Source organism: Cottoperca gobio, chromosome 24 (assembly GCF_900634415.1).
Source record: "Cottoperca gobio chromosome 24, fCotGob3.1, whole genome shotgun sequence".
Lineage (NCBI taxonomy): Eukaryota > Metazoa > Chordata > Actinopteri > Perciformes > Bovichtidae > Cottoperca > Cottoperca gobio.
The window spans coordinates 20,457,468-20,484,706 of record NC_041378.1 but is presented as its reverse complement, the minus strand read 5'-3'; the positions used below and the strand labels follow the sequence as shown (position 1 = coordinate 20,484,706).

The window sequence follows — 27,239 nt, the reverse complement described above, 5'->3', positions numbered from 1 at the left end:
AACCACTCCCTGCTTTCCTTCTCATGCACACACACTCTTTCTCATAATTGTTCCTCTTTCTTTGACTCTTGCTTTCTCAGGCACAACATTTCTCCCTACGTCTCTCGTCCAGAGGCTTGACCAGCTGGGTGGAAAGAATCACTTGTTTATCTCCTGCTGTCCGTCAGGGGCTTTTGCTTTGCCGTTGCTAAGCAACTGCAGCAGAAGCGGAAATTTGGTGTGTGTGTGTGCCCCCTCACACCTTGGCCTTGTACATCTGAGACACACAGAGAGCTACTTAAGCCCTGTCCCTCTGCATCTCACTGTCTGCAATACCATCATCTGTTGGTTTTATTTATCAGTTTAGTCATGAACCTTTTCATTCTCAGGCTAAAAACGTCTCAAATGCTATCTTATTTTTCAGAATAACCAGGGATGTTTGAAAATTTAGAAATATTCGATGTGAATGGTTGTCTTTATGATGAATTATATGTATGTAGGTGCACCTAGAACAATCTGGTTACAAAATGCATTTTATTAGAATTCTGAAGGTGTAAAATATGATAGCTCATTACCGCTAATCAGTGAAATCTATGAGTTTATTTTTTGTGAAATTATGGAGTTAATAACAGTTTATAACCAATTAATGTATACAGTCAAACAACAATAAACCTGGACATTTAATTTAAGTCAGACTTTCAAATCAAGCCTTCCTGGCGTCTCAGGGGATGAAAAAACACCTTGTGTGATGGTTTACAAAAGCATAATAACAAATAAGTAACATGTTTGGATCGCCATAACAAATGCAAGGAGGGTTACAGCCAAGCATGATGGCTCTTAGCTCATAAAGACCAGACGAGCGTTAAAACATCATAATATGGTGAAACAACTTGCCAGATCCCAAGGTGATGTATGTTGCAGTCCAAAGCCCACAGACGTTCCATTTACAAAGATGGAGAAAATGGCAAAACCCTCACATTGAGAAGTGTTGATACATGACAATCCATTATTAATATGTAATACAACCTCTTCGGTCAGTTTATTACTGTGGACTTCAGAGATCGTCTGCTAGATTGTTCATAATTTGGTTTTACTGTTTTTTTTTATAGGTTTAACATGTCATAATGCTGCCTTCATTCAGACAATCAGCATGGCACTCAAATTAATATTTAATTTCCAAGGACAGAATAACAAATGAAAATGTCCCTGCTTTATCTCAAAGTGAAAGGTTTGATACACGCTCGCGCACAGCTGCTACAGTTGTACAGTTTAACTGAGACGCTCATTGTCTTTCAGCACCATATCTCATCTTGCATCACCCTCTCATTCTGTTTGGAGGCAGATATGTATAGTTGTGCAGAGATGCTGGGAATATTTCTTCCACTTTTGGAAGCTCCTCTTTGGCTCCCGCAATCTCAAGTATCGTGCCCTGGGGACTGCGACATCGCACGCGTCATCTGTCATACCATAGCATCAGGATGGAGAATCGGAGTGTCTTTGTTTTTGCGATAGAGGAACTGTGCCCATCTTCCTGTGAATAGGGTTGTGGAGGCAGAGTCCTCTGGGCAAAAGTCACGCTCCTGCTCAATGCTGCCTCCTTCTGTCTGACTGCCAGCCTGTCACTGGTTCAAGATATGTGGAGAGAGTCAGGAGCTCAGATTTCTGTGAGCCTTTGTTGTCTTAATTTTGACCCAGCTCTTATTATCCCTTATGTAACCTGATTAAACACAGTGCAGGCTCCTGCAGCAGTCTGCAGATAAAAGCACTGTGCCAGGCTGATAATGACAGAAAGGGAATGAATGGGAGCGTGGTGTCTGTCTGCAGTACAGTTCACCTCATTTGACTCGGAGCAGTGTGCGTGTCTGTCTGGGAGTGATGATGTCACACCGCCCCTGTTATAAATAGTGTATCTCCCTCTCTCTGCACCAGCTGACCTCACATCACTCTAGACCTCAATCCTCTCTGCTCCCACAATCCTCTCTGTTTCTGTATAGTTATTTAGCTAATGGGCAGCTTTAAATTTGCAAGTCTGTCATGAATCATTGCATGACAGGTTTGTTGTCCCACTCAACCATCTGTGTTGCCTTGGTCAAAAAGTGTACGGCAGGAGAAAAACAGTTTACTGGACCCTCAGCACACTCCATCCATCTCACTAACAGCCTGTCAGTGGTTGTTATAGTTTATGTAGAAGAAATTACATTACATTACAGTTCATTTAGCTGACACTTTTGTCCAACGCGACTTACAATAAGTGCAAACAATCATGAGGATAACTACTCCGAACAGCAAGAACCTTCGAAGTACATTAGCTTCAAATAGGTGAAATCATTTAAGTGTAGAACAATAGCTTCAAATACGCCAAACCAATGTAAGTGCAACATACAAAAAAATGATTTTTATTTTTTATATTCGCCGAGGTGCAGTCGAAACAGGTGAGTTTTCAGTCTGCGACGGAAGGTGTGAAAACTGTCTGCTGACCTGACATAAATGGGGAGGTCATTCCACCATTTTGGAGGCAGGATAGCAAACAGGCGGGTTTTGTTTGAGGGGAATCTGGGTCCCACTCGCAGTGAGGGAGTAGCGAGCCGATTGGCCGATGCATAGCGAAGTGAATGCGCTGGGATGTATGGTTTGACCATGGCCTGGATGTAGCAAGGGGCTGATCCATTCACAGCGCGGTAGGCCAGCACCAGAGTCTTGAAGTAGATTTGGGCCACCACTGGTAGCCAGTGAAGGGAGCGGGAAAGCGGTGTAGTGTGGGAGAACTTGGGTAGGTTAAAGACCAGTCGGGCTGCTGCATTCTGAATGAGCTGTAGAGGGGTAGATAGGTCTGTAGTTGTTCACTTCATAGGGTTTGAGTGAGGGTTTCTTTAAGAGAGGGTTCACTCTTGCCTCTTTAAGATTGTTAGGAAAGCAACCAGTTGTTAAGGAAGTGTTGATGAGATTGGTGAGAAAAGGAAGGAGGTCAGGAGCGATAGACTGGAGAAGGTGAGAGGGGATAGGGTCCAGAGGGCAGGTGGTAGGGTGGGCAGAGGTAACGAGGGATAGAACTTAATCCTTCGTCTTGCTTATGTTCAGCTGCAGATGGTTCAATATAGGACTCGTAAAACTTAATTTGAAGAGAGGGGGGAGAAATAAGTGGGGGAAAGTGATGTGGATGGTGAACAGTTGATGTAAGTCGGAAAATGAAGAGCGTATGTCATCTATCTTTTTTACAAAGTAGTTAACAAAGTGGGACTGAAGAAAGAGGTGGGGGACTGGGAGGATCGAGGAGGGTGGAGAAGATAGCGACTAATTTTTTTGGTTTGGAGAAAGAGGATTGAATTTTTTTTTTTGGAAGAAAACGCTTTTTGCTTCAGAAATAGAGGAAGAGAAAGAAGAGAGGAGAGTTTGAAAGGCAAGGAGGTCGTCGCGGTGTTTTGATTTCCACCATTTTCTTTCAGCTCCCCGTAGGATGGTTCTGTTAGCACGCAGTCATCCAACCAGGGAGGTGGATGGGACTGGTGAACCTGTTGCAAGGTGAGAGGACAGAGCGAGTCCAGAGGAGGACAGAGTAGAGAGGAGTGCCTGTGGTAGAGTTGGCAAACATGAGTGAGAAGGAGTTAGATGAATGAAGGGCTGAGAGGACAGCTGAGGCAAGAGAGGAGAGAGGGAGTGAAGGTTACGGCGGAGAGGTACAGTTTTCGGGAAGATAAGTTTGTTAGATTGGGAGAGGGGGAGAGAGTAGGATATGAAAAAGTGATCAGAGATGTGAAGAGAGGGGTTACAGAGAGATTTGAGGTACAGTATTTTCTGTTGAATATGAGGTCGAGGTGGTTGCCAGGTTTGTGAGTAGGTGGGGACGGACACGGGGAGAGATCAAAAGAAGACAGGAGAGATAGTAAGTCTGTTGACTTCTATGACTGGATGTTGAAGTCACAGAGAAGTACGAGCGAAGGGTCATTTTCAAGGATGTTGGACAGGAGAACGTCCAATTCCTCCAAAAACTCCCCCAAAGGACCTGGAGGACGGTATGCTCCAGCTGCTCAGCTTATGTGTGTTCAACAAAAACTGAGTCCCTGCATGCTGGGAACAAGAGTACAGAGGGTGTATTCATGCATTCATTTGTGCAGCGGCACGTGTATTGACAAGAACAAGGAAACGGGATCATATTACTCCTGTATCAGCTGCTCTGCACTGGCTCCCGGTAAAATACAGAATAGAATTCAAAATCCTTCTCCTGACTTACAAAGCAATTAATGATCAGGCTCCAGCATATCTTAAAGATCTCATAGTACCTTATAAACCAACTAGAGCATTGCGCTCCCAGACTGCAGGGTTACTTGTGGTTCCTAAAGTCTCTAAGAGTACAATGGGAGCAAGAGCCTTCAGCTATCAAGCTCCTCTCCAGTGGAACCAGCTTCCAGTTTGTGTTCGGGAGGCAGACACTCTCCACATTTAAGAGTAGGCTAAAGACTTTCCTTTTTGATAAAGCTTATAGTTAGGGCTGGCTCAGGTTTGCCCTGGATCAGCCCCTAGTTATGCTGCTATAGACTTAGACTGCCGGGGGACACCTCCCTGCTCTCTTCCTTCTCTTCCCCTCTCCTCCCCTCTCTCTCTCTTCTTCTCCCTCTCTATCTGTATGCATTTATGTAAATGCATGTTACTAACTCATCATCTGGGGCATCATCCCTGGAGTTTCTGTCTCATGTGGCAGGTTGCCACTGATAAAGTTTCAGAAACACTTCAAACAATGCCCAGCCCTACTAGTCACATGATCCAGCCACTATACAGTATATGTTATACATAAACTAAAGTTAAACAATTTTTTTAATGAAATATGCGCAACATCTGTTGAGAGCAACAAAGCAAACAAATACAAAAATGATTTGCCTTTTTAATACTTGAAACGCAGTGGGACATGGATAAATGAGATCTCTTTGTTAGCCTGATGTTCAACAGATTTGTTGTTGTGTTGCAGGCCAGAAAACATGTCTCCACCTCCACGGCGTGTTCCCCTACATCTATGTACCATACGATGGCTACGGCCAACAGCCAGAGCGCTACATGCGGCAGGTGGCCTTCAGCATCGACAGGGCCCTCAACGTTGCAATGGGAAACCCTGCCTCCAGTGGCCAGCATGTCTTCAAGGTGGTGCTGGTCTCCGGCATGTAAGTGACTCACAAACACAACTGAGCTGAATGAAGTCAAGATTTGTCCCAGATATCAGTGCAAGATTGCAAAACCTTTTTAAAATTCCTAAGATAACAATGGGGGCAATCCTTATAAGGAATGATCCAGGTTTATATGCAGTACGTTAATGTTGTCTTTCTTTTCCTACAGGCCTTTCTATGGCTACCACGCTAAGGAGAAGCACTTTATGAAGATCTACCTATACAATCCTCACACGGTCAAAAGGTAAGGTTTCTGCGAATCAACCTTTTAATATAAAGAGGGATTATCCCAGGCTTGTTTGTTGTTACTGAGTGCCAGACTGTACACATGACTCCGCCAGCTCACTAAACTGAAATCCATTGCTGCGTATTCAGTTGTACAAATTGATTGGCGTGTGTGCCGAAGCACACAGGAAGACTGAATGATTTGCCAGCGCAATCAGGGTTAGTGGTGACAAGGTGAGCGGAGTTGGCTAGCTAAATTGGCTGAGAGCGAATGACTCGCAGAGAGAGAGGGAAAGAGAGTGACAGGAAGAGGCTTGAGGAGAGGACGATATATGAGAGAGAGAGAAATGAGAAAGGGAAAAGGCTACAGACTTAGGAAGGCACCAAGGTAAAGAAAATACCTGACAGAGGGACATGAAGAAGATCTAGGGAGAGAAGGCAGCAAGAGTGAGGCAAGAAAGAAGCAGAGGCTGAGAAGAAGATGGGGGAGACTGCGTGGCATGTCTGCCCTGCATCCTCCCTCAGCCACTTGTCTGTGATCAGTCAGCATGACTCCAGGACACACAGTGAACTGCTCTTTATCTCTCAAGCTAGTGCTGTAAATGCAATGTGGTTGAAGATGGCTTTTCTGTGGCTTTCATTCAACATGGATTTAAATTAAAGGATTACCTTTTTATATATTTTAAGAGGCCCTCCATGGATTTAAAATGTCAAAATCAATTTGATAGGTAGAACAAGTCAGACTGTAAACGCATGTCTACTCTCTAATTCTAAAGGCCTCTTTACATAGGTTACATCACAAATAGCATAACAAAGCAAAAAAATGGAGCTTTGTCAAAATCTGAGAAAATGACTGATGTGACTCTTGATTATCTCAGCTGAGGCTTGGAAACTACAAATAGAAATAGAAATCCTGTGTTTAAAATGTTGGCTGTGGTAGTGGGAGAAAGTTGTTTAATGTTCTGGTAGTGGGGCTGTAGTCCAGTCGCAGTAACGGATACATGTCTTTAAAAGCTTTTCAGATGCCCAAACACTGCAGAACAGTTTGTAAATCACAGAGAGGACTGCGTTTTTTCACCACAGGGCTCAAGTCGGTCTGAATGCAGCTAAGGCCATGTTCAGACTGACAGCAGCACTGTGTGAAAAATGCTAATTTATATACTCTTTATCTTGCTAAAGTTGCAATGTAGAGACATGGTCGCAACATCAAATTAAGCGAGATTGGTTGGTTTGAAGTTGTCGTCACGTGTGTAGCACCAGCCATAGACTAACAGCCAAACTCTTAACAGTCAAAAGCCCTGGATTTCAAGGGGAGAAAGTAATCATCTTCTAATTTACACCAAAAACCACATGTTATTGTGTAGCTGAGGGGAAATGACTGCTAAATGTGTGCTATTGTCGTTAATAAGTAAGTGTGTTTTTCTATCTTTTATTATGGAAAAACCTCTGTTTGTTGTAGGGTGTGTGAGCTGTTACAAAGTGGAGCAGTGATGAACAAGAGTTATCAGCCCCACGAGGGGCACATCCCCTACTTGCTGCAGCTCTTCATAGACTACAACTTGTACGGCATGAACCTGGTTAACCTGGGTGCTGTCAAGTTCCGCACGGCCCACAACAAAGGTAAAGGACACTCATCCCTTAACTCATCATTTCATGTGTGCTCCTGCAGCTGACCTTGTGCTCCACAATGTCTCCAGTGTTGAACATTACCAGTGAATATGGTTAGACTTCGAGTGACAGGTGCATGATTGATGTAGACGTACAAGAGATTTTATCTTTGTCTTTTAAAGAGTTTGTAATTAAGCTAGGAGCTAATTACAAGTTTAGTGTTTAATTACAATGCTGACAAATAAACCAATTCATAAACAAAAAACTTTTTTTTAATTAAATCTGACATTTGCCCTCACCCCCTCTTCTGTCTTTGGGGCAGTTCTTAGGTTACACCTGTGTGCAGGTATGCCCCTGTGCTGTGGAGAAAGTGGCCTACTTCTGCTGTCACACAGGAGGACACACTGTTGTTTTTTATCTCTGCAGGAGAGTGTGGGCATGGCCGGGTTTCTTCCTCCTCACTGCAGCCTTCCCCCGGCTCAGCAGGGAAGGCTGCTATGCTTTGTGTCATTTCCAATTAGTCCTGATCTCACCTCAGCCTCAGGATGTTGTCTTTTCAAAGCTCTCTCTCTGTTCATCCCTCACTTCTTTTCACAGTTTTTGTCTTGTGGTCTTTGCTCTTTTCTCCCTCTCTTGCTTCACTTGCTGTCTCTGACCTCTTTGAATTTATATCTCTATTTTACTTGCACTGTCTCTTTGTGGTCTATTTTAGCCATTTTGACGCTCTCATTGCTGCTCACAAAGGAGGCAAAAGTAAGATACAGTGCATCCGGAAAGTATTCATACCCCTTCACCTTTTCCACATTTTGTTATGTAAAGGCCCTGTCACACATATCCGTATGACAGAAACGTATGCCGGCGCATACAAAAATGTGTCAGTCCAAATACGTCCAACTTTTCATCGGATCGGAAAAGTGAACATATACAGATCTGCATGTCTAACCTATTGATATCGTATCACTTACCTATACAAAATGTATCAGACGAATACCCAACAAATGTATACAAAATATCGGCAACACTCTGGTTCACGTAGATTTAAGGTAAGGTATAAGTAGTATTCGTTAAGAGCTCACTGTGTTACGCTGGGGTGCGTTGTTGAACGCTGATGTTTTGAGCATGTTCAAAATTACCGGACGTACCCGACGTGTGCTTCATAAGATATGCAGACGTTACGTTAGACATATGTGAATACGTAAGTGAATATTTACCTACGTAAATGCAGTGCGTGAATACTTACCTACGTAAATACCTACCTGACTACGTTAGAGGTACGTTAGATATAGGCTACGTCGGCTGATGGTGAATCCTACAGCCAACTTATTGATAACGATTGGATAACCTATTCCTACCCTATATTAACATTATGCCTGACGACGGAGTAACTTATTAAACGTGTTTCTACAGTACAGCTAGTGTTCAGCATTTTAGCCGTTCTCCAGCATCAGCATGACGTGAACCAACAACACCGCTGTGGAAAAGTTGGACGTATTTGGACTCTGACAAATTTTGAGCTAATTTTCATATACGCTGGCATACGTTTCTGCCATACGGAACTGTGTGACAGGGCCGTATGTCTGGCGTGTTCGGTATAAAGTCTGCGTCCTTCAAACGATCACAACTTACCCTTAATTTATATCAACCTATTGCCGATATTTCGTATGCGCCGGCATACATTTCTGTCATACGGATATGTGTCACAGGGCCTTTACAGCCTTATTCCAAAATTGATTTAATTGATTTATTTCTCTCAACATTCTACACGCAATACCGTCTCGGTAAGAGAGTTGACCAAGAACCCGATGGTCACTCTCACCGAGCTCCAGAGATCCTCTGGAGATGGGAGAACCTTCCAGAAGGACAACCATCACTACAGCACTCCATGGATCTGGGCTGTATGGCAGAGTGGCCAGACGGAAGCCACTGCTCAGTGCAAAACACATGAAAGCCGCTTGGAGGACTCTGAGAAACCAGATTCTCTGGTCTGATGAAACTAAGATTGAACAGTTTGGCCTCAATTCTAAACGTCACGTCTGGAGGAAACCATGCACTGCTAATTACCTGTGCAATACCATCCCAACGGTGAAGCATGGTGGTGGCAGCATCATGCTGTGTTTTTTTTTCTCAGTGGCAGGGACTGGGAGACTAGTCGGGGTCAACGGAAAGCTGAATGGAGCAAAGTACAGAGAGATCCTGAATGAAAACCTGGACCTCAGACTGGGCCGACGTTTCACCTTCCAACAGGACAACGATCCTAAGCACACGGCCAAAACAACGCAGGAGTGGCTTAGGGAGAAGTCTGTGAATGTCCTTGAGCGGCCCAGCCAGAGCCCGGACTTCAACTCAACTGAACATCTCTGGAGAGACCTGAAAATGGCCGTCCATCGGCGGTCTCCATCCAACCTGACAGAGTTTGAGACGATCTGCAAAGAAGAATGGGAGAAACTGCCCCAAAATAGGTGCCAAGCTTGTAGCATCATACTCAAGAAGACTTGAGGCTGTAATTGCTTCCAAAGGTGCTTCAACAAAGTATTGAGTAAAGGGTGTGAATACTTATGCACATGTGATATTTTAGTGTTTTATTTTTAATGCAATTGCAAAAAATTCTGAAAAACTTTTTTCACTTTGTCATTATGTGGTATTGTGTGTAGAATGTTGAGAATTTTTTTGTATTTAATCCGTTTTGGAATAAGGCTGTAACATAATAAAATGTGGAGAAAGTGAAGGGGTATGAATACTTTCCGGATGCACTGTATAGTAGCAGCACACTGAAAAGCATTAAGGGAGTTTCTACAGAAACATGAGATTGTTTTTACAATCAAAAGGTGTGAGGACAGAACAAGAGCCAACAAGTGGATATAGGGTATTCCCAATAAACCGACCCAATCACACGTACTGGGCCTCTGCAACACAAAAGCTATACATAAGAAAAGCAGCAGCGGTAATGGTATGTTCTTAGTTACTGTCTCTCTGTTACTGGTTAGCCAACAGTTGCATTTATATGTCCAGCAGACACGAAGCAACATTCGTATTCATTTGGGGTTGTGTTTCTGACAAACTGACAAATGACTCTTATTTAACTCTGGTTTGGTCTCCAGCAGCTCCGCTACAACAAATATGTGACTGTAGCTGCTGAAAGATCAATATAGACTGGCTAGCCATCAACTTTGTCTGTCTGTCCTTTGGAGTTGGACACGTAGCGCACAGTTGGTTTGTCAGTTTTTTCACTAAAAACAGGTGCTCATTTTCAGGGTCATATTTACTTACGTATTTTGGGTTTACATGCTTTAATGTAATACCCTTTTTCTTAATCCTCATACTGTCTGAATAAACCTGTATTCACCCTCTGTCTGAAACGCTTTGTTTTAGCAACAGTCTATTGAAGCAATATTTTTCAATAATTCACACCAATAAAACACAGCATGACTCAATACACTTGGTCTGGTATGACCAGCAGCTTATAGTGGCCAATGTTAGCTTAAGTTGGCAAACTATACATCTTCAGCAAAACTTGGATTCTCACCTAAATAAACATTGATGATGCAAAGCAGCCGCAGTGACGGTGCATCCATATCCTGTCCATACGTTCCTTCGCTTCACTTTTTGCTTATCATTAGCCAACAGATGCAATAAGCACCATTTCCACCAGTTTAAAGCATATGGTGCCATAGGTTATATAGATTCTCTTTTTCCTGATGTCCCTTTTACTGTTTAGTAAGTGTAACTTCTGACCTGAAGAATAATTTCTCAGAATTACCATCTACCACCAGCAGAGTCACACTCCTTTGATAACTGTGTGTTATATGTTTGAAGTGTGCACTGACTCTTAAGAAGTATGACACAGGCTATGTTTCCACAGAGAGTTTCCTCCTCAGATCCTGAGTGAACCTGATGGAGACTAATCTCTGTTTGATCACAGCTTAGTCTCCCCCCCCATTCATGATTCAGGACAGGAAATTCTACACTTAACGTTTTTTATAATCCTCACGCTTGATCCCCCTCCCACTAAAGCAAGGTTCCCGTGTTTGATCCACCTTTGCATGCAAATGGAAAGGGATTCTAATGCAACAAAGAAACTAAAATACCCCAATAAGAGTTTTTGTAGTTTGGCATTAAACATTATCGTTGATAGTAGCATTGTTACTCATCAAGTTGATAGCAACGCTGCTACAACGAGGTCCAACTGGACAGAAAACCAGTCAGATAAGTAGACAGGTTGTAGACAAAGCCCAACATTAGCCAAATTTATTTAATAGGTCATTCCCGAATTAGAGGACAATTTAGACATAAACACTTTTGAAAAATGAACCTTTTATTTTATTATTTTTTGTTATGTATTTAGGAATAACAGATAAACAATCAAAAAAGGGATTTGGCCAGCAAAGGCATCAAATGTACACTTTTTTATTAGATGTTTTATTTGTTGTGTGCCATGTTTTGTGCAACCCTGTGACACACTCAATATTTTTAAAAACATTCTTCAATAAAACTCTTTAGTATTAAGTAAAGAAAGTCACATTTATATTAAATACTCATGTAGTTTTGGATAAAACTGGTTTAATGTTAATTTAAGTAGCTTCTTAAATCGATCTTTTCAATTTTCAATTGTCACACGTTTCTTTTTACCAATTTCAGTATTTAATTTGAAATATTTGCTCAAATACATTATGCATATAATTAATCAAGCTATTAAAATGACATTAGTTTAAACTTTTGTGAGCTGAGAAAATTATTTAAGGTTATTTTAACAGAAAATTATATAGTATCATGGTTGAAATTGGAGTAACAGGGTTGCGTAAAGTAACGGTTGAATGGCTACATTACTTTTGGTTGTAGATCATGACATAAATGTGACAAATAAATACTTAGGACCACAGAAATGTTGTTTGATAATATTCTATATATATTTTCCAATGAAGGATTAATAGGAAGAGTATCAATGATGCATAAAAAACATGTCAACACAACAACTGGATATAATCAAATATACACTGGACAAATATATAAAACATGGAGGTCACTGAGGTAGTCAAACAACTCCACAGTGGAAAGGCCCCAGGGGTTGATGAGATGCGTCCAGAAATGCTGAAGGCTTTGGGTGTGGAGGGGCTGTCTTGGTGGACACGCCTCGTCAACATTGCGTGGAAGTCTGGAACAGTACCTAGGGGGTGGCAGACCGGGGTGGTGGTTCCCCTATTCAAAAAGGTGGACCAAAGAGCGTGTGCCAACTACAGGGGTATCACACTTCTCAGCCTCCCTGGTAAAGTCTACTCCAAGGTGCTGGAAAGGAGTGTTCGGCCGATAGTTGAACCTCTGATCTCGCAAGGATCCTAGAGGGGGCCTGGGAGTACGCCCAACCGGTCTACATGTGTTTTGTGGATCTGGAGAAGGCGTATGACCGGGTCCCACGGATGATACTTTGGGAGGTGCTGCGGGAATATGGGGTGGGGAGTCACTTCTGAGGGCCATCCAATCCCTGTACGCCCAAAGCGAGAGTTGTGTCCGGATACTCGGCAGTAAGTCGGACTCGTTCCCAGTGGATGTTGGCCTCCGCCAGGGCTGCACTTTATCACCAATCCTGTTTGTGATATTCATGGCCAGGATATCGAGGCGTAGTCGTGAAGGAGAGGGGTTGCAGTTCGGTGGACTGAGGATCTCATCGCTGCTCTTTGCAGATGATGTGGTCCTGATGGCATCATCGGTCTGTGACCTTCAGCAGTCACTGGATCGGTTCGCAGCAGAGTGTGAAGCGGTTGGGATGAGGATCAGCACCTCGAAATCTGAGGCCATGGCTCTCAGCAGGAAACCAGTGGATTGCCTACTCCGGGTAGGGAATGAGCCCAAGTGAAGGAGTTCAAGTACCTCAGGGTCTTGTTTGCGAGTTAGGGGACAATGTAGCGAGAGATTGGCCGGAGAATCAGCGCAGCGGGGGCGGTACTGCAGTCGCTTTATCGCACCATTGTGACGAAAAGAGAGCTGAGCCAGAAGGCCCCATGTGAAATGTTGTTCTTTTTGCTGCCCTACTGCAGTCTTGTCTAGTTTGGACTGGCTGACAGCTCCTTTCAAAGATCACAGTACCATCTACTCTACTATGTGTTTTCTAGAAGATGCAGCAGCGGTCCCAAACAGGCAAACTCCCAGCAGTCATCCCAGCATCAGCCCCTGGAAGAGCTCCTGCACTGCCAAGCTGAACGACAGCCCCCTTGGGGGAACATTTGTCCGCTGGGAGGAGAAGGCTCTACCCTGGTGAGTCTCCTCTGCACAGCCTCTGCTGAACACTCTCCTCAGAATGTGCCCCGTCATATGGATGAGCTCTTACTGAAATGCTTCTGCCCCAGAATTTGTTTTTTCTTTGCCATATTTGAGAAGATATGTTATTTTTGCTCTCACCAATCCTCTGTGTCTCATTATTGTAAATAATAATAACAATTAAACAATTTAAAAACTAAACAAAGAATAATTTAATTTACCCAATGTTCTTTGTCATTTATCATATTTATTTACAGTTATATCCTCTAAAATTACATTTTGATAAGTCAATCTCTCTTTCGTCTTCATATGTTAAAAAAACAAAACATATATATATATAATTTAATATCAACATCATTTACTGTAGGACCCCTTGAAGCATTTTAATGCCGCTTCTGTATGAATTCTTTGTTTGTTTCTGTCCGCCTGCAGCTCCCTGATGCTAGATGAGGTGGAGAAGCAGAGCACCTGTGAGCTGGAGGTGGATGCTGTGGCTGTAGATGTCCTCAACCGCCTGGAAATTGAAAGTAAGAACATTTAGAAACATCCCACCTTCTGCACTCCAACAGTTTTTGCCAATACTGTAGGCCACTCTGACTCAGTGGTAGGAGAAGGATGGGACAGGAAGGTGAAAGGTTGTCTGCTGATTCATCAGTGCAGGACGTTTTCTGACACTACTGATAGTCAAAGAGCACTTCCCTGTGACGATCTCCACACATCAAATTCATTAGCAGCCCTAAACGTAAACTGTGGTGAGCTGACCTAGCACCCCTGTCACAGGGGAGCAGAGAGAGGAAGAGATTAACCGAGATGAGGGATTCCAGGATGGAATATAATACATTTCACTAAACTGAACAAAACCCTTAAAGCATTATCTGACCGAGCTATGCACACCCTACAACAGATGCAACCATTGTTTCTATTTGGTTATGCATCTTTCTGCAGAATGTGCCTAAATTTCAGCATTAAGTGACTTTGTATTTGGCTTGTTTGTTGCAGTTTTCAAGAATGAAAGGTTTTATACATCTGGATTTGTTTCTTTTTTTGATTGTGAGGAGAAATGTTAGCCCATGCTTGTACTTGCCATGGTGAAAGAAATCAATGTCGATCAGAAAATGAAGAGGTCTTGCCACATGGTAAAAACATGGCATGGTTAAAATACAAATAAAAACATTCATCTTGTTGACTTCATCTCACTCAATGGGATGCCGAAGATATGCCTTTTGTTCTGGCTTTATGTGGAAAATAATCTGAAACATGCTCTTAAACAAAGTTTGAAGACACAACTCTTTTGCCTTTTTTATCCTTTCAGGTGAAGCAAATCATAGACCAGCTGTGCTGGTAAACATGAGGCTGCAGTGTTCCGCTGACACGTGGTTTCTTATTATTAGGTATTAAAGTCAAACATTTGTCCAGTGGGTAAACTCCCACTGGTATTTGAAGCCATAAGTGTGCATAGTTTGTTGGTGCAGCTTTAAAGAGCAGTTATGTGAAGATGTCATTGTCAGAAAGAGGCCCTCAGGTCACCGGAGCAGAGCCACTTCTGTTGATAGTTTTGTTTGTGAGTTAACTTGCATGGAGGCTGTAAGTATGCAGCGAGTCCTTATGATTTAGATCTGGCTGGACGCATAATCGTAAACCACAACAAGCATCTGTGTTACAGATAATAAAGGAAAGAAGAGGCCACTCCAGGGCAGGCAGTGTTCTGACTCTTATTTATATTTTTTCATCTGCTTCATAACATAAGCATAAGTGTATTAAAATGGTATTGTTGAAAATGTAACTGCAGTATGTATGGGTTGAATTTTACACTTAAATTTGCCGTAACTTTGATTTGTCAGTTCTGCTTGACATAAAACAGTGTCTTTGTGTATGTTAAAAAGTCCTCATCAACAGCACTACAGTATGATGGTATTGTCAGCTGACACTTTGTGCTGTGACTGTGTTCAGATCAGATTGGCAGGAACCCGGGCCTGCAGGCCATCTGGGAGGACGAGAAGCAGAGGAGGAGAGAGAAGAACCAGGAGTCCCAGATAGAAACCTCCGAGTCCGAAGGTGAGCAGATCCACAGTGGAAACTCTCATGTCTTTCCTTCCTTTTTCCCACATTGATAGTAAACTGAACATAGTGGCACAACAAGCTCTTTTACTTTGTGTTTTGTGCTGATTTGGTATCGTGCTTCTTTCAAGGCTGCTGACATAACTGTCATCAGATTGTAAAAGTGATACAAACCTACAATATTGCTGTAAACGATTCCTGTCTACAGCCAGGTAAATGTCAGAGAGTAGAGGAGACGTGGGGTTGACAGGTTTTATTTCCAACTCTAAAAGTTAAAAAAATTAGGCTCAGCTCCCTCCTGGCTCAGCCCAGCTCGACTTTGGCCTCCGCAGTCTGACTAGATCCGCCGTACTCAGAAGGTCGAGCCGCTCCACAGGTCTGTTCGGGACCCAGCCTACTGCAATAGAACAAAACCAGGCCATCACCATGCTTTTATAATGTGACTATTATAAGCCTCCAGCAGCCTGCGCCTAACCACACCCCACTGCCACATACCCCCACTGCCCGACTCAGGCCAGGAGCCCGCCGACCGCAAGCTAACTCCCTCCGCCGAGCGAGAAAGGAAGTCAGCCACGACCATGCGGTTACCCGGCCTGTGGATCACCTTAAAGTTGAAGGGCTGTAACGCTAGATACCAACGGGTGATCTGGGCATTGGCATCCTTTTATGCGGTGGAGCCACTGGAGCAGGGCATGGTCCAACCAGAGGATGAAAGAGAGTCTCAGGAGATAATAACGCAGGGCGTCGACCGCCCACCGTATGGCGAGGCACTCCTTTTCCACTTGTTCTGTAGTTCATGTACAGTACGGGGTGGTCTACCCCCTCCACCTCCTGGGACAAAAACGGCCCCCACCCCGCTGTTCGAGAGAACAGGAGTGGCTCCCCACAGAGGGCTTTCTTCACCCTCTTCAAACGCCAGTTGACACAGCTCCGTCCACTGGACCGGATCTGAGGCACCCTTTCGCGCTAGGTCGGTCAAGAGGCTGGTCATCTCCGAGAACCCCGGAATGAACCGACGGTAGTAGCCGGCCAGCCTCATAAACCTCCTGACCTCTTCTTTCAGTGCCCTGGTCAGTTAAGATCTCTTTCGGGATCCCAACTCGGGAGATAACATGGAACAGTGCCTGCGCCACACTCTTCGCAGAGATGTTACGCAGCGGCACTGCCTCCGAATATCACGTTGCGTAATGCACGAGAATCCAGAGTGTATTTAGGGCAGCATTACAGTGTGTTATGAATGTCAGCCAGTGCAACAGTGAGGTTCACTGATGATTTTAAAGTACGTTGCTACGGTGCTCTATGGCACTAGGCATGGGACGATATAACTGAAAAATATATCTGAAAAAAAGAAAACGTTTTCAGTTAGGAAAACTTATTTGTAAGATTGTTTGCTTTGCTGAGTACAATGCTATCATAACTGTTAGGTCTTATTTTCATAGTTTTGGCCATTTTCTCTACGTTGTAATTAACTGTAATTAACTTATAGGTTGTAAAACCAAAACAGTGTGAATATTCTGAAACATGCTTAATGTAGGTTTAAAAAAATTGAGAAAAGCTTTAATGAAGCAAAAGTTAGTTGCCAGCCTTTGTGCTTTATGAGTTCTGTTTTGCCTCTGTGTTTTGGGGCAGTACACATTATTTTCTGGCCAACAGATTCTTCCATCATGTCAGTTATTTCTTTGTTTTGTTGTATTCCAGTGGAGGACAGTATTTGAGTTTTCAGAGTATCACCATTCTGAACTGTCCTTGTGATAGGTGTTATCCTCTAACCACAAAGAAGAACTTCAATCTGGCCCCCCACACAAAAGAGCTGTCATGGAAACAGGCTGATAAACAATAAGAATTGCCATGTCTGAAAGTGTAGAGAGAGGAAATGTAAATGTCCAGGTTTGAAAAGATTTAGTTGTTCAGTCATGGTGTGTAGAATTACACCCAGTCCTATTTAATTGTTGTGATTAAGTGATATAACTCCACGGAAATTACTGACCACAATGTTTAAATCGTAGCTAAGAATTTGCGGTCTGGAAAAACTCAGGAATGTTAGAACAGGCAGTTTCCAGGAATGATGAACGCACAATTAAAATAGTTTGTCTGATGTTTTCCAGATCGTGGCTTTGTCACTTCAACGGAGAGCGAGAAAATCTTCATGAAGAGAGTCGAGGAGATTCTAAAGGAGAACGAGTTTGATGTGTAAGTTCCTCATCTTTCCTCTCTGATCTGTTGTGGCTGTGGGACTCATCAATGACCCACAGTCTCAGACCACATGCATCACAAGTTTCTCTCATCCTAGATTATTTCAAATCAAATCAAATTTATTTGTATAGCCCAATATCACAAATTATACATTTGTCTCAGTGTGCTTTACAGACTGTACAGGTTACGACACCCTCTGTCCTTAAGACCCTCGCATCGCACAAGGAAAAACTTCCTAAAAGAAACCCCATAATTAAAGGGGGAAAAATGGAAGAAACCTCAGGGAGAGTAACTGAGGAGGGATCCCTCTCCCAGGACGGACAGACGTGCAATAGATGTTGTGTGTACAGGATAAACAACATAGTACAAATACAACATTTGACAGAAATTATGTTGTGTTGAGAAAAAAAAAAAGAGAAAGTATGGATGAATCCAGGAAAATGTCAAAAAGGCTTCCCGGTGTCCAACAGGACCAGGGCAGCAGGCGCAGCCACGATTCATGATCCTGACGTAAACTTTATCAGTGGCAACCTGCCACATGAGAGACAGACACTCTGGGGATGATGCCCCGTATGATGAGTTAGTAACATACATTTACATAAATGCATACAGATAGAGAGGGAGAAGAAGGGAGAGTGTCTGCCTCCCGAACACATACTAGAAGCTGGTTCCACTGGAGAGGAGCTTGATAGCTGAAGGCTCTGGCTCCCATTGTACTCTTAGAGACTCTAGGAACCACAAGTAACCCTGCAGTCTGGGAGCGCAATGCTCTAGTTGGTTTATAAGGTACTATGAGATCTTTAAGATATGCTGGAGCCTGACCATTAATTGCTTTGTAAGTCAGGAGAAGGATTTTGAATTCTATTCTGTATTTTACCGGGAGCCAGTGCAGAGCAGCTAATACAGGAGTAATATGATCCCGTTTCCTTGTTGCTGCATTTTGGATCAACTGAAGAGTCTTAAGCGACTTTTTGGGACAACCTGATAACAATGAGTTGCAGTAATCTAGCCTTGAAGTAACAAATGCATGGGCTAGTTTTTCTGCATCATTTTGAGACAGGATGTGTCTTATTTTTGCAATGTTACGTAGATGAAAGAAGGCAGTCCTTGAGATTTGGGAACCTTCTCTCTGGGAACCATCACCTTATCGTGGTGGAGAGGTTTGTGTGTCCCTATGAACCTGAGAGCTGTGTTGTCTGGAGCCTAGTGCTCCTGGTAGGGTCTCCCAAGGCAAATTGGTCTCAGGTGAGGGGCCAGACTAAGAATGGTTAAAAAAACAACTTCATGAAAGAAAGGGAAAGGAAAGGAGAGACCCTGCCCGGGGCCCCCGTCTGGAGCCAGGTCCAAAGGGAGGGCCCGACAGCGAGCGCCTGGTGGCCGGGTTTGCCACGGAGCCCGGTCGGGCACAGCCCGAAGAAACTACGTGGTGCCTCCCATCCATCCATCCTGTGGGCCCACCACTCATGGCAAAAACCGCTGGGGTCGGGTGCGCTGTCACACGGATGGCAGTGATCGTCAGGGACCTCGACGGACCAGACCCGGGCAGCAGAGGCTGGCTCTGGGGACGTGGAATGTCACCTCTCTGTGGGGGAAGGAGCCGGAACTAGTGCGGGAGGTGGATCGCTACCAGTTGGATCTGGTGGGGCTTACCTCCACGCACAGTCTTGGCTCTGGAACCGTACTCCTGGATAGGGGTTGGACTCTATTCTTCTCCGGAGTTGCCCAAGGTGTGAGGCGTCGGGCCGGGGTGGGGATACTCACTAGCCCCCGGCTGAGCGCCGCTACGTTGGAGTTTATCCCGGTGGACGAGAGGGTCGCCTCCCTACGCCTTCGAGTTATGGGGGGGAAAACTCTGACTGTTGTTTGTGCCTATGCCCCAAACCGCAGTTCTGAGTATTCGGCCTTCTTGGAGACCCTGAATGGAGCCCTGCAGGGGGCTCCAGTAGGGGACTCCGTAGTCTTGCTGGGAGACTTCAACGCACACGTGGGAAACGATGGAGACACCTGGAGAGGCGTGATTGGGAGGAAGGGCCTCCCTGATCTAAACCCGAACGGTCGTTTGTTGTTGGACTTCTGTGCTAGTCATGGAATGGCCATAACAAACACCATGTTCGAACATAAGGATGCTCATAAGTGCACGTGGTACCAGAGCACCCTAGGCCAAAGGTCAATGATCGATTTCGTAATCGTATCATCTGATCTGAGGCCGCATGTTTGGGACACTCGGGTGAAGAGAGGGGCGGAGCTGTCGACTGATCACCATCTGGTGGTGAGTTCGATCAAGGGGTGGGGAAAGACTCTGGACTGACCTGGTAAACCCAAACGGGTAGTGCGGGTGAACTGGGAACGTCTGGAGGAAGCTCCTGTCCTGGGGATCTTTAACTCACACCTCCGGCGGAGCTTTTCAGCCATCCCTGTGGAGGTTGGGGGCATTGAACCTGAGTGGGCGATTTTCAAAACCTCTATTGCTGAAGCTGCGGTGATGAGCTGTGGTCTCAAGGTCTTAGGTGCCTCAAGGGGCGGTAACCCTCGAACACCGTGGTGGACCCCGGTGGTCAGGGAAGCCGTCCGACTGAAGAAGGAGTCCTTCCGCGTTATGTTATCCGGGAAGACAAGGGTGGGACCCTGCTGACTTCAACTGAGAAGGTTATCGGCCGCTGGAAGGAGCACTTTGAGGAACTCCTGAATCCGACTAACACGCCCTCTATGGTTGAGGCAGAGCTGGAAGCTGATGGGGGATCATCGTCAATTTCCCTGATGGAAGTCACTGAGGTAGTCAAACAACTCCACAGTGGCAAAGCCGCAGGGGTTGATGAGATCCGTCCAGAAATGCTGAAGGCTTTGGGTATTGAGGGGCTGTCTTGGTTGACACGCCTCGTCAACATTGCGTGGAAGTCTGGGACAGTGCCTAGGGGTTGGCAGACCGGGGTGGTGGTTCCCCTATTTAAAAAGGGGAACCAGAGAGTGTGTGCCAACTACAGGGGTATCACACTTCTCAGCCTCCCTGGTAAAGTCTACTCCAAGGTACTGGAAAGGAGGGTTGGGCCGGTAGTCGAACCTCTGATTGAAGAGGAACAATGCGGATTCCGTCCTGGTCGTGGAACAACAGACCAACTCTTTGCTCTTGCAAGGATCCTGGAGGGGGCCTGGGAGTACGCCCATCCGGTCTAAATGTGTTTTGTGGATCTGGAGAAGGCGTATGACCGGGTCCCCGGGTGATACTGTGGGAGGTGCTGCGGGAGTATGGGGTGAGGGGGTCACTTTTGAGGGCCATCCAATCCCTGTACGCCCAAAGCGAGAGTTGTGTCCGGATATTCGGCAGTAAGTCGGATTCGTTTCCCGTGAATGTTGGCCTCCGCCAGGGCTGCGCTTTATCACCAATCCTGTTCGTGATTTTCATGGATAGGATATCGAGGCGTAGTCGTGGAGGAGAGGGGTTGCAATTCAGTGACCTGAGGATCTCATCGCTGCTCTTTGCAGATGATGTGGTCCTTATGGCATCATCGGTCTGTGACCTTCAACAGTCACTGGATCGGTTCGCAGCCGAGTGTGCAGCGGTTGGGATGAGGATCAGCACCTCAAAATCTGAGGCCATGGCTCTCAGCAGGAAACCGGTGGATTGCCTACTCCGGGTAGGGAATGAGCCATTACACCAAGTGAAGGAGTTCAAGTACCTCGGGGTCTTGTTCGCGAGTGAGGGGACAATGGAGCGAGAGATTGGCCGGAGAATCGGAGCAGCGGGGGCGGTATTACAGTTTTTTTCTTTACCGCACCGTTGTGACTAAAAGAGAGCTGAGCCAGAAGGCAAAGCGCTCAATATACCGGTCGATCTTCGTTCCTACCCTCACCTATGGTCATGAAGGCTGGGTCATGACCGAAAGAACGAGATCACGGGTACAAGCGGCCGAAATGGGTTTTCTCAGATGGGTGGCTGGCGTCTCCCTTAGAGATAGGGTGAGAAGCTCAGCCATCTGTGAGAGACTCGGAGTAGAGCCGCTGCTCCTTTACGTTGAAAGGAGCCAGTTGAGGTGGTTCGGGCATCTAGTAAGAGAAGGAGAAGGGAAGATTGGGGTTCCTTACTGGAGCTGCTGCCCCCGCGACCCGATCCCGGATAAGCGGTAGACGATGGATGGATGGATGGATGGATGGATGAATGAAGAGTCTTAAGCGACTTTTTGGGACAACCTGATAACAATGAGTTGCAGTAATCCAGCCTTGAAGTAACAAATGCATGGACTAGTTTTTCTGCATCATTTTGAGACAGGATGTGTCTTATTTTTGCAATGTTACGTAGATGAAAGAAGGCAGTCCTTGAGATTTGTTTTATGTGGGAGTTAAAAGACAGATCCTGAACAAAGCTGATGCCAAGATTCCTTACAGTGGTGCTGAAGGCCAAGTTAATCCCATCCAGAGCTTCTATGTCATTAGAAAATGCGTTTCGGAGGCGTTTAGGGCCAAGTATAATAACTTCAGTTTTGTCTGTGTTTAACATCAAAAAGTTGCTAGACATCCAAGTTTTTATGTCCTTAAGGCATGCTTGAAGTTTAGCCAATTGATTGGTTTCATCTGGTTTAATTGATAGAGATAATTGGGTATCATCATCATAACAATGAAAGTTTATAGTGTGGTTCCTTATAATATTGCCCAAAGGAAGCATATATATGGTGAATAGAATCGGTCCAAGTACAGAACCCTGCGGAACTCCAAGACTGACTTTGGCTGTCATGGAGGATTTATCGTTAACAAGTACAAATTGAGATCGCTCAGGTAAATAGGACTTGAACCAGCTTAGTGCGGTTCCTTTTATGCCAACACAATGTTCCAGTCTCTGTAGTAGAATGTCATGATCAACAGTGTCGAAAGCAGCACTGAGGTCTAACAAGACAAGAACAGAGACAAGTCCTTTGTCTGATGCCATTAGAAGGTCATTGGTAACTTTCACCAGTGCCGTCTCTGTGCTATGATGAACTCTAAATCCAGATTGAAAAACCTCAAATAAACTATTATTAATTAAAAAATCACATAATTGTTTTGCAACTGCTTTCTCAAGGATTTTAGCGAGAAACGGTAGTTTAGATATCGGCCTATAGTTGGCTAAAACCTCTGGATCAAGACACTTTTTAAGAAGTGGTTTTATTACAGCAACTTTAAAGGATTTTGGTACGTAGCCAGATAATAGAGACAGGTTGATCATATTTAATAACGAGGTGTTAATTAAGGGTAAAACTTCTTTAAACAGTTTAGTTGGAATCGGGTCTAAAAGACAGGTTGATGGCTTAGATGATGAGATTGTTGAAGTTAGTTGGTTAAGGTTGATTGGAGTAAAACAGTCTAGATATATTTCAGGAGTTACAGATGTTTTTAAAATTCCGGCAGTTGAAGTTAAGTCATTACCAATTGAGGTCAGGAGGAGATTAATTTTGTCTCTAATAATTATAATTTTATCGTTAAAGAAGCTCATGAAGTCGTCACTACTGAGAGATATAGGAATAGAAGGCTCTGTAGAGCTGTGACTCTGTCAGCCTGGCTACAGTGCTGAAAAGAAACCTGGGGTTGTTCTTATTTTCTTCTATTAAGGAAGAGTAATAAGCTGCTCTGGCATTACGGAGAGCCTTCTTATACGTTTTAAGATGATCTAACCAGATTAAACGAGATTCTTCCAATTTAGTGGAACGCCATTTACTTTCAAGATTTCTCGACTTTTGTTTTAGTTTATGGATTTGTAAATTAAGCCATGGAGCTTTCTGTTTTATGATCTTCTTTAGAGGAGCGACAGAGTTGAGTGTTATTCGCAGAGAGGCTGCAGCGCTATCAACAAGATGATTAATTTGGGAGGGTCTAAAGTTAGCATTGGAGTCCTCCATTATATTGATATTGAGTCCTGGTATTGAATTAAGTGCTGATGGAATCACTTCCTTAAATTTAGTCACAGCACTTTCAGATAAACATCTAGCGTAGGATATTTTGCCTACTGGCTTGTAGTCCAGTAACAGGACTTCAAAAGTTATTAAAAATGGTCTGATAAAAGAGGATTATGTGGACACACTGATAAACTTTCAATTTCAACACCATATCCCAGAACAAGGTCCAGAGTGTGGTTTAAAAAGTGAGTTGGTTCATGTACATTCTGACTAAACCCAATTGAATCTAATATTGAGATAAATGCATTATTAAGGCTGTCACTATCAAAATCCACATGAATATTAAAGTCACCTACTTTATCTGTTTTAAGGACTAAACTTGATAAAAATTCTGAGAATTCAGATAGAAATTCAGAGTACGGACCAGGAGGGCGGTACACAGTAACAAATAAAACTGGCTTTATTGTTTTCCATGTTGGGTTTGAGAGCGTAAGAACAATGCTTTCAAAAGAGTTATAGTTTAGTTTAGTCTTAGGATTGATCAAGAGGTTTGAGTCAAATATGGCCGCAACTCCACCTCCTCGGCCAGTACCTCGAGGAATGTGAGTATTAATATGACCAGGTGGAGTGGATTCATTTAAACTGACATATTCTTCATGTCTCAGCCAGGTTTCAGTGAGACAAAATAAATCAATCTTATTATCTGATATTAAATCATTTACCAATCCAGCTTTCGTTGATAAAGATCTGATGTTTAAGAGCCCACATTTAATTTTTCGATTTAGTTGCACTTTTGCAGCGGTGGTGTTTATTTTAATTAGGTTTTCATGTAAAACTCCTCTTCTGTTAACCATAGACTTGATTAGTTTCAGTGGTCGTGGGGCAGACACAGTCACTATGGGGATATGAGTGGGTGACTGCCCGGAAGGAAGCACAGAGAAGTGTGTAAGACTGCAACTCTTTGTATTGCATGTCCTCAGTTTCCCTGAGCCTTTCAGCTTCATGTCATTACATTACATTACAGGTCAGTTAGCAGACGCTCTTATCCAGAGCGACTTACATTGAACTAAGTACAGGGACAGTCTCTCTGGAGCAACTCAGGGTTAAGTACCTTGCTCAGGGGTACAATGGTGGCAACCTGGTATTGAACTCCCGACCTTCTAGTGTTTTGTTTGGAAGGCGTACCACTAGACCACTATCACCCATGTCAGAGTCTTTGTCCGCCTCTTTTTCTCGCAGGGCAGAGAGGCAGGGAGTGATGGCCAAAGTGAAGTCAGAACAGATGTAGCATAGGGGTTTATTGCGGAGAAAGGGGGCAGGAAAGAGTGAATTGATGTTGACGACGTTACACACCCCTCCTCCCACTCCAACTATGTACAGACATAAAGTAGTTCCTGTTATAAATATAAGTACAGTTGGCTTGGCAGCCGTGCGTTCCTCTGCATCAGATCCAGATGGCTTCCATTCACTAACCTCTGATATGAGACAGGAATAGAGAGGGAAAACATGCACACACACACAGACAGCTCGCTGGCAGCTCTCAGCTCTCCCACTGTCTGCCTGTCTCAGTCCCTCTCTCTGTTAATACTCACACACAGCCTGTCCTGTGTCGTCGTCGTCCCCCCCCCCCCCCCCGTTGGGTTTCCAACAAGGGGGAGACACCATAGTGAGTATCAGTAGTGAACAAAAACATCGACGAGGGTCTTCATTTTAATCACAGTGCATCTGCATCATTGTACATGTTATTGACCTAACAAGAAGACCAAAAGCACAATCCTCTGTTTTACCTGTTAAAGGGTTTTTTGGAAGTTTTTTCTTATCTGAATCGAGGATCATGGAATGCTGTTCAGATTGTAGAGCCCCTTTAGGAAAATGTGTGATATTAGGCTATATAAATAAAATTCAAATGAAAGTATTCTCCCACCCAAAGATGCAACATTATACCCGCTATAGCTCCTCATATCATTAATCAGAAACATGTGGAAATGAAAATATTTATAAATGGGAGTAAAAAAAATAAAAATCTTTCCTTCCTCTGTTTCATTTTCCTTGTATTTCTTCCTCCTCAGGTCCATCATTCAAACTGTTGCATCACAGCAGAGCCAGTAAATGCAGCGAGGGGGCGTGGCTATGTAGCAAAATGTGTTAATTGCTGCAGTAATCTCCCGATGCCTGCCAGGCTAGCTCCCTCGTCGCCTCTAAAGTAGTTAGCTAGCAGACTAATTAAGAGACAGCCAGACAGTGGCACGTGCACGCTGACTCTGGAGCCTTTTCCTCATTCGGCCGGCAGAGATAACTCTCTGAATGACAATGAGACTGGCTGCAGTAATATCTCTCTGGCTGTCAGCATAACCTCAGACACTGGGAGAGCAGCAAGATGTCAGCTGATTTAAAAAAACTTTGATTTCATATGTTTTCGTCATTTATCACCTCAAAAAATCATTCATCATTTAACAGGCTCGCTACCACGTTGGATTTATTATTAAGAGCAAGAAGATTTTAGCTCATTAATCATTTTAAAGCGAGTAAAAGGTGGCCATGTGGCTGTGACCTCTCTTCTACCACTGCTGTGTTTCTATGTGGACTGATTCCACACAAGTGTTTACTTTATTCCTCTGGGCTACTGCTGTGTTGTGCAGCTTCACCTGTCTGTCCACACTGTGTGTCTGTCCGCACTGTGTGTCTGTCCGCACTGTGTTCTCAGTGTGTTTCATCAGAATGTGAAAGTTCACCATGCATGCCTACAGCCACTGGAGCAACAGAGGTTGAATCAGTAGCTTGAGGGCATTTCAGATTCGGTTTGTCTTGCTCATTGTGGGATTTAAACATGCAACCTCTTGGGCACAAGACTCTAATCTTCAAGCCTGCTGTTTAATCAGATGTGGAAAACCTTCTTCCACACAGGTTTTAGATTAGTTCAGGAGTAGCACCTCAAATGGAACACATTTTTTCTTTTTTTATGACTGTTCTTGTGAGAGGCGGCCGCCTGCCTGGTCTACATTTAAATATTTCAGAGGCACTAAGTGGTGAGTTGCTAGGCGATACAGTAGGGCAGTATGGGGAAGGGAGCGTGACAGGCAGCTTGTAGCTGAGAGCGATCTGCAGGGGTACAAAGCTCGAGCTTGGCTGGCTGCCCGTTTTCCATTCATATTTCCTCTCCAACACACACACACACACACACACACACACACACATATGTGAAGCCACTCACACACACTCCAACACACACACACACTTCACTCAGCTACACACACACAGCCGTCACACACCACCTCTGTGTCCACATACAGTACACAGAGTAAACAGAGCACTTCCCCTGATTGAGAGCCAGAGGAATCAGATGCTGATAAAACATGACTGCATGTGGCAGAGACCAGAAGGTGATTCAGGTAACAGACACGCTGACTGCATTTGATCGGTGTGCTTGTTAACTTAAGCTGTTTGTCTTTGAATGTTCATCACAAAGAAATGGTCTCAATCTGTGTTTTTCTCTGTTCAGGACTCACGGCTTGTCTGTTAGCGATGGGGAGGACCCAGAGGATCTTCTTAATGAAATAACTCTCCATTCTGACCCCCTGAGCCCTGAGGGACTACCATGTACCCCCGCTAATGCTGTGGAGGTGCACAGGCACTCACAGCCAGGTGAGGAAAACATACTAATGAAACCTATGCTTGTAAAATACTGAATTGTATCTGTATTTTACCAAAATATCCTCATGAGGCTCAATATTTCAGAAATCAAAGTGTAGTGAATTGTTATCCTGAGAACAAAAAGTAATTTTAGTTATTTTTAATGTAAATATCAACAATCTCCATGAGCATCAGAAACTTGTTGAAGAAAAAAACAAGCAGACCAATTGCAGTTCCTCTTCATAGATCCGTAGCTGCCATAGCGCACATTGTGATTTAGCAT

At 44.1% G+C, this 27,239-nt stretch overlaps 1 protein-coding gene across 1 annotated transcript in view; it reads left to right on the top strand.

Annotated features, from left to right (window-relative positions):
- Positions 1 to 27,239, top strand: part of rev3l (REV3 like, DNA directed polymerase zeta catalytic subunit) — a 93,606-nt gene that overhangs the window by 24,496 nt on the left and 41,871 nt on the right. Inside the window, 11 exon segments of the mRNA XM_029425906.1 lie at positions 4,940 to 5,129; positions 5,302 to 5,376; positions 6,817 to 6,977; positions 7,288 to 7,718; positions 8,749 to 8,860; positions 9,094 to 9,435; positions 12,995 to 13,211; positions 13,647 to 13,741; positions 15,165 to 15,269; positions 17,378 to 17,462; positions 26,826 to 26,968. Of these exon segments, the coding sequence (XP_029281766.1) occupies positions 4,940 to 5,129; positions 5,302 to 5,376; positions 6,817 to 6,977; positions 7,288 to 7,718; positions 8,749 to 8,860; positions 9,094 to 9,435; positions 12,995 to 13,211; positions 13,647 to 13,741; positions 15,165 to 15,269; positions 17,378 to 17,462; positions 26,826 to 26,968 (1,956 nt within the window).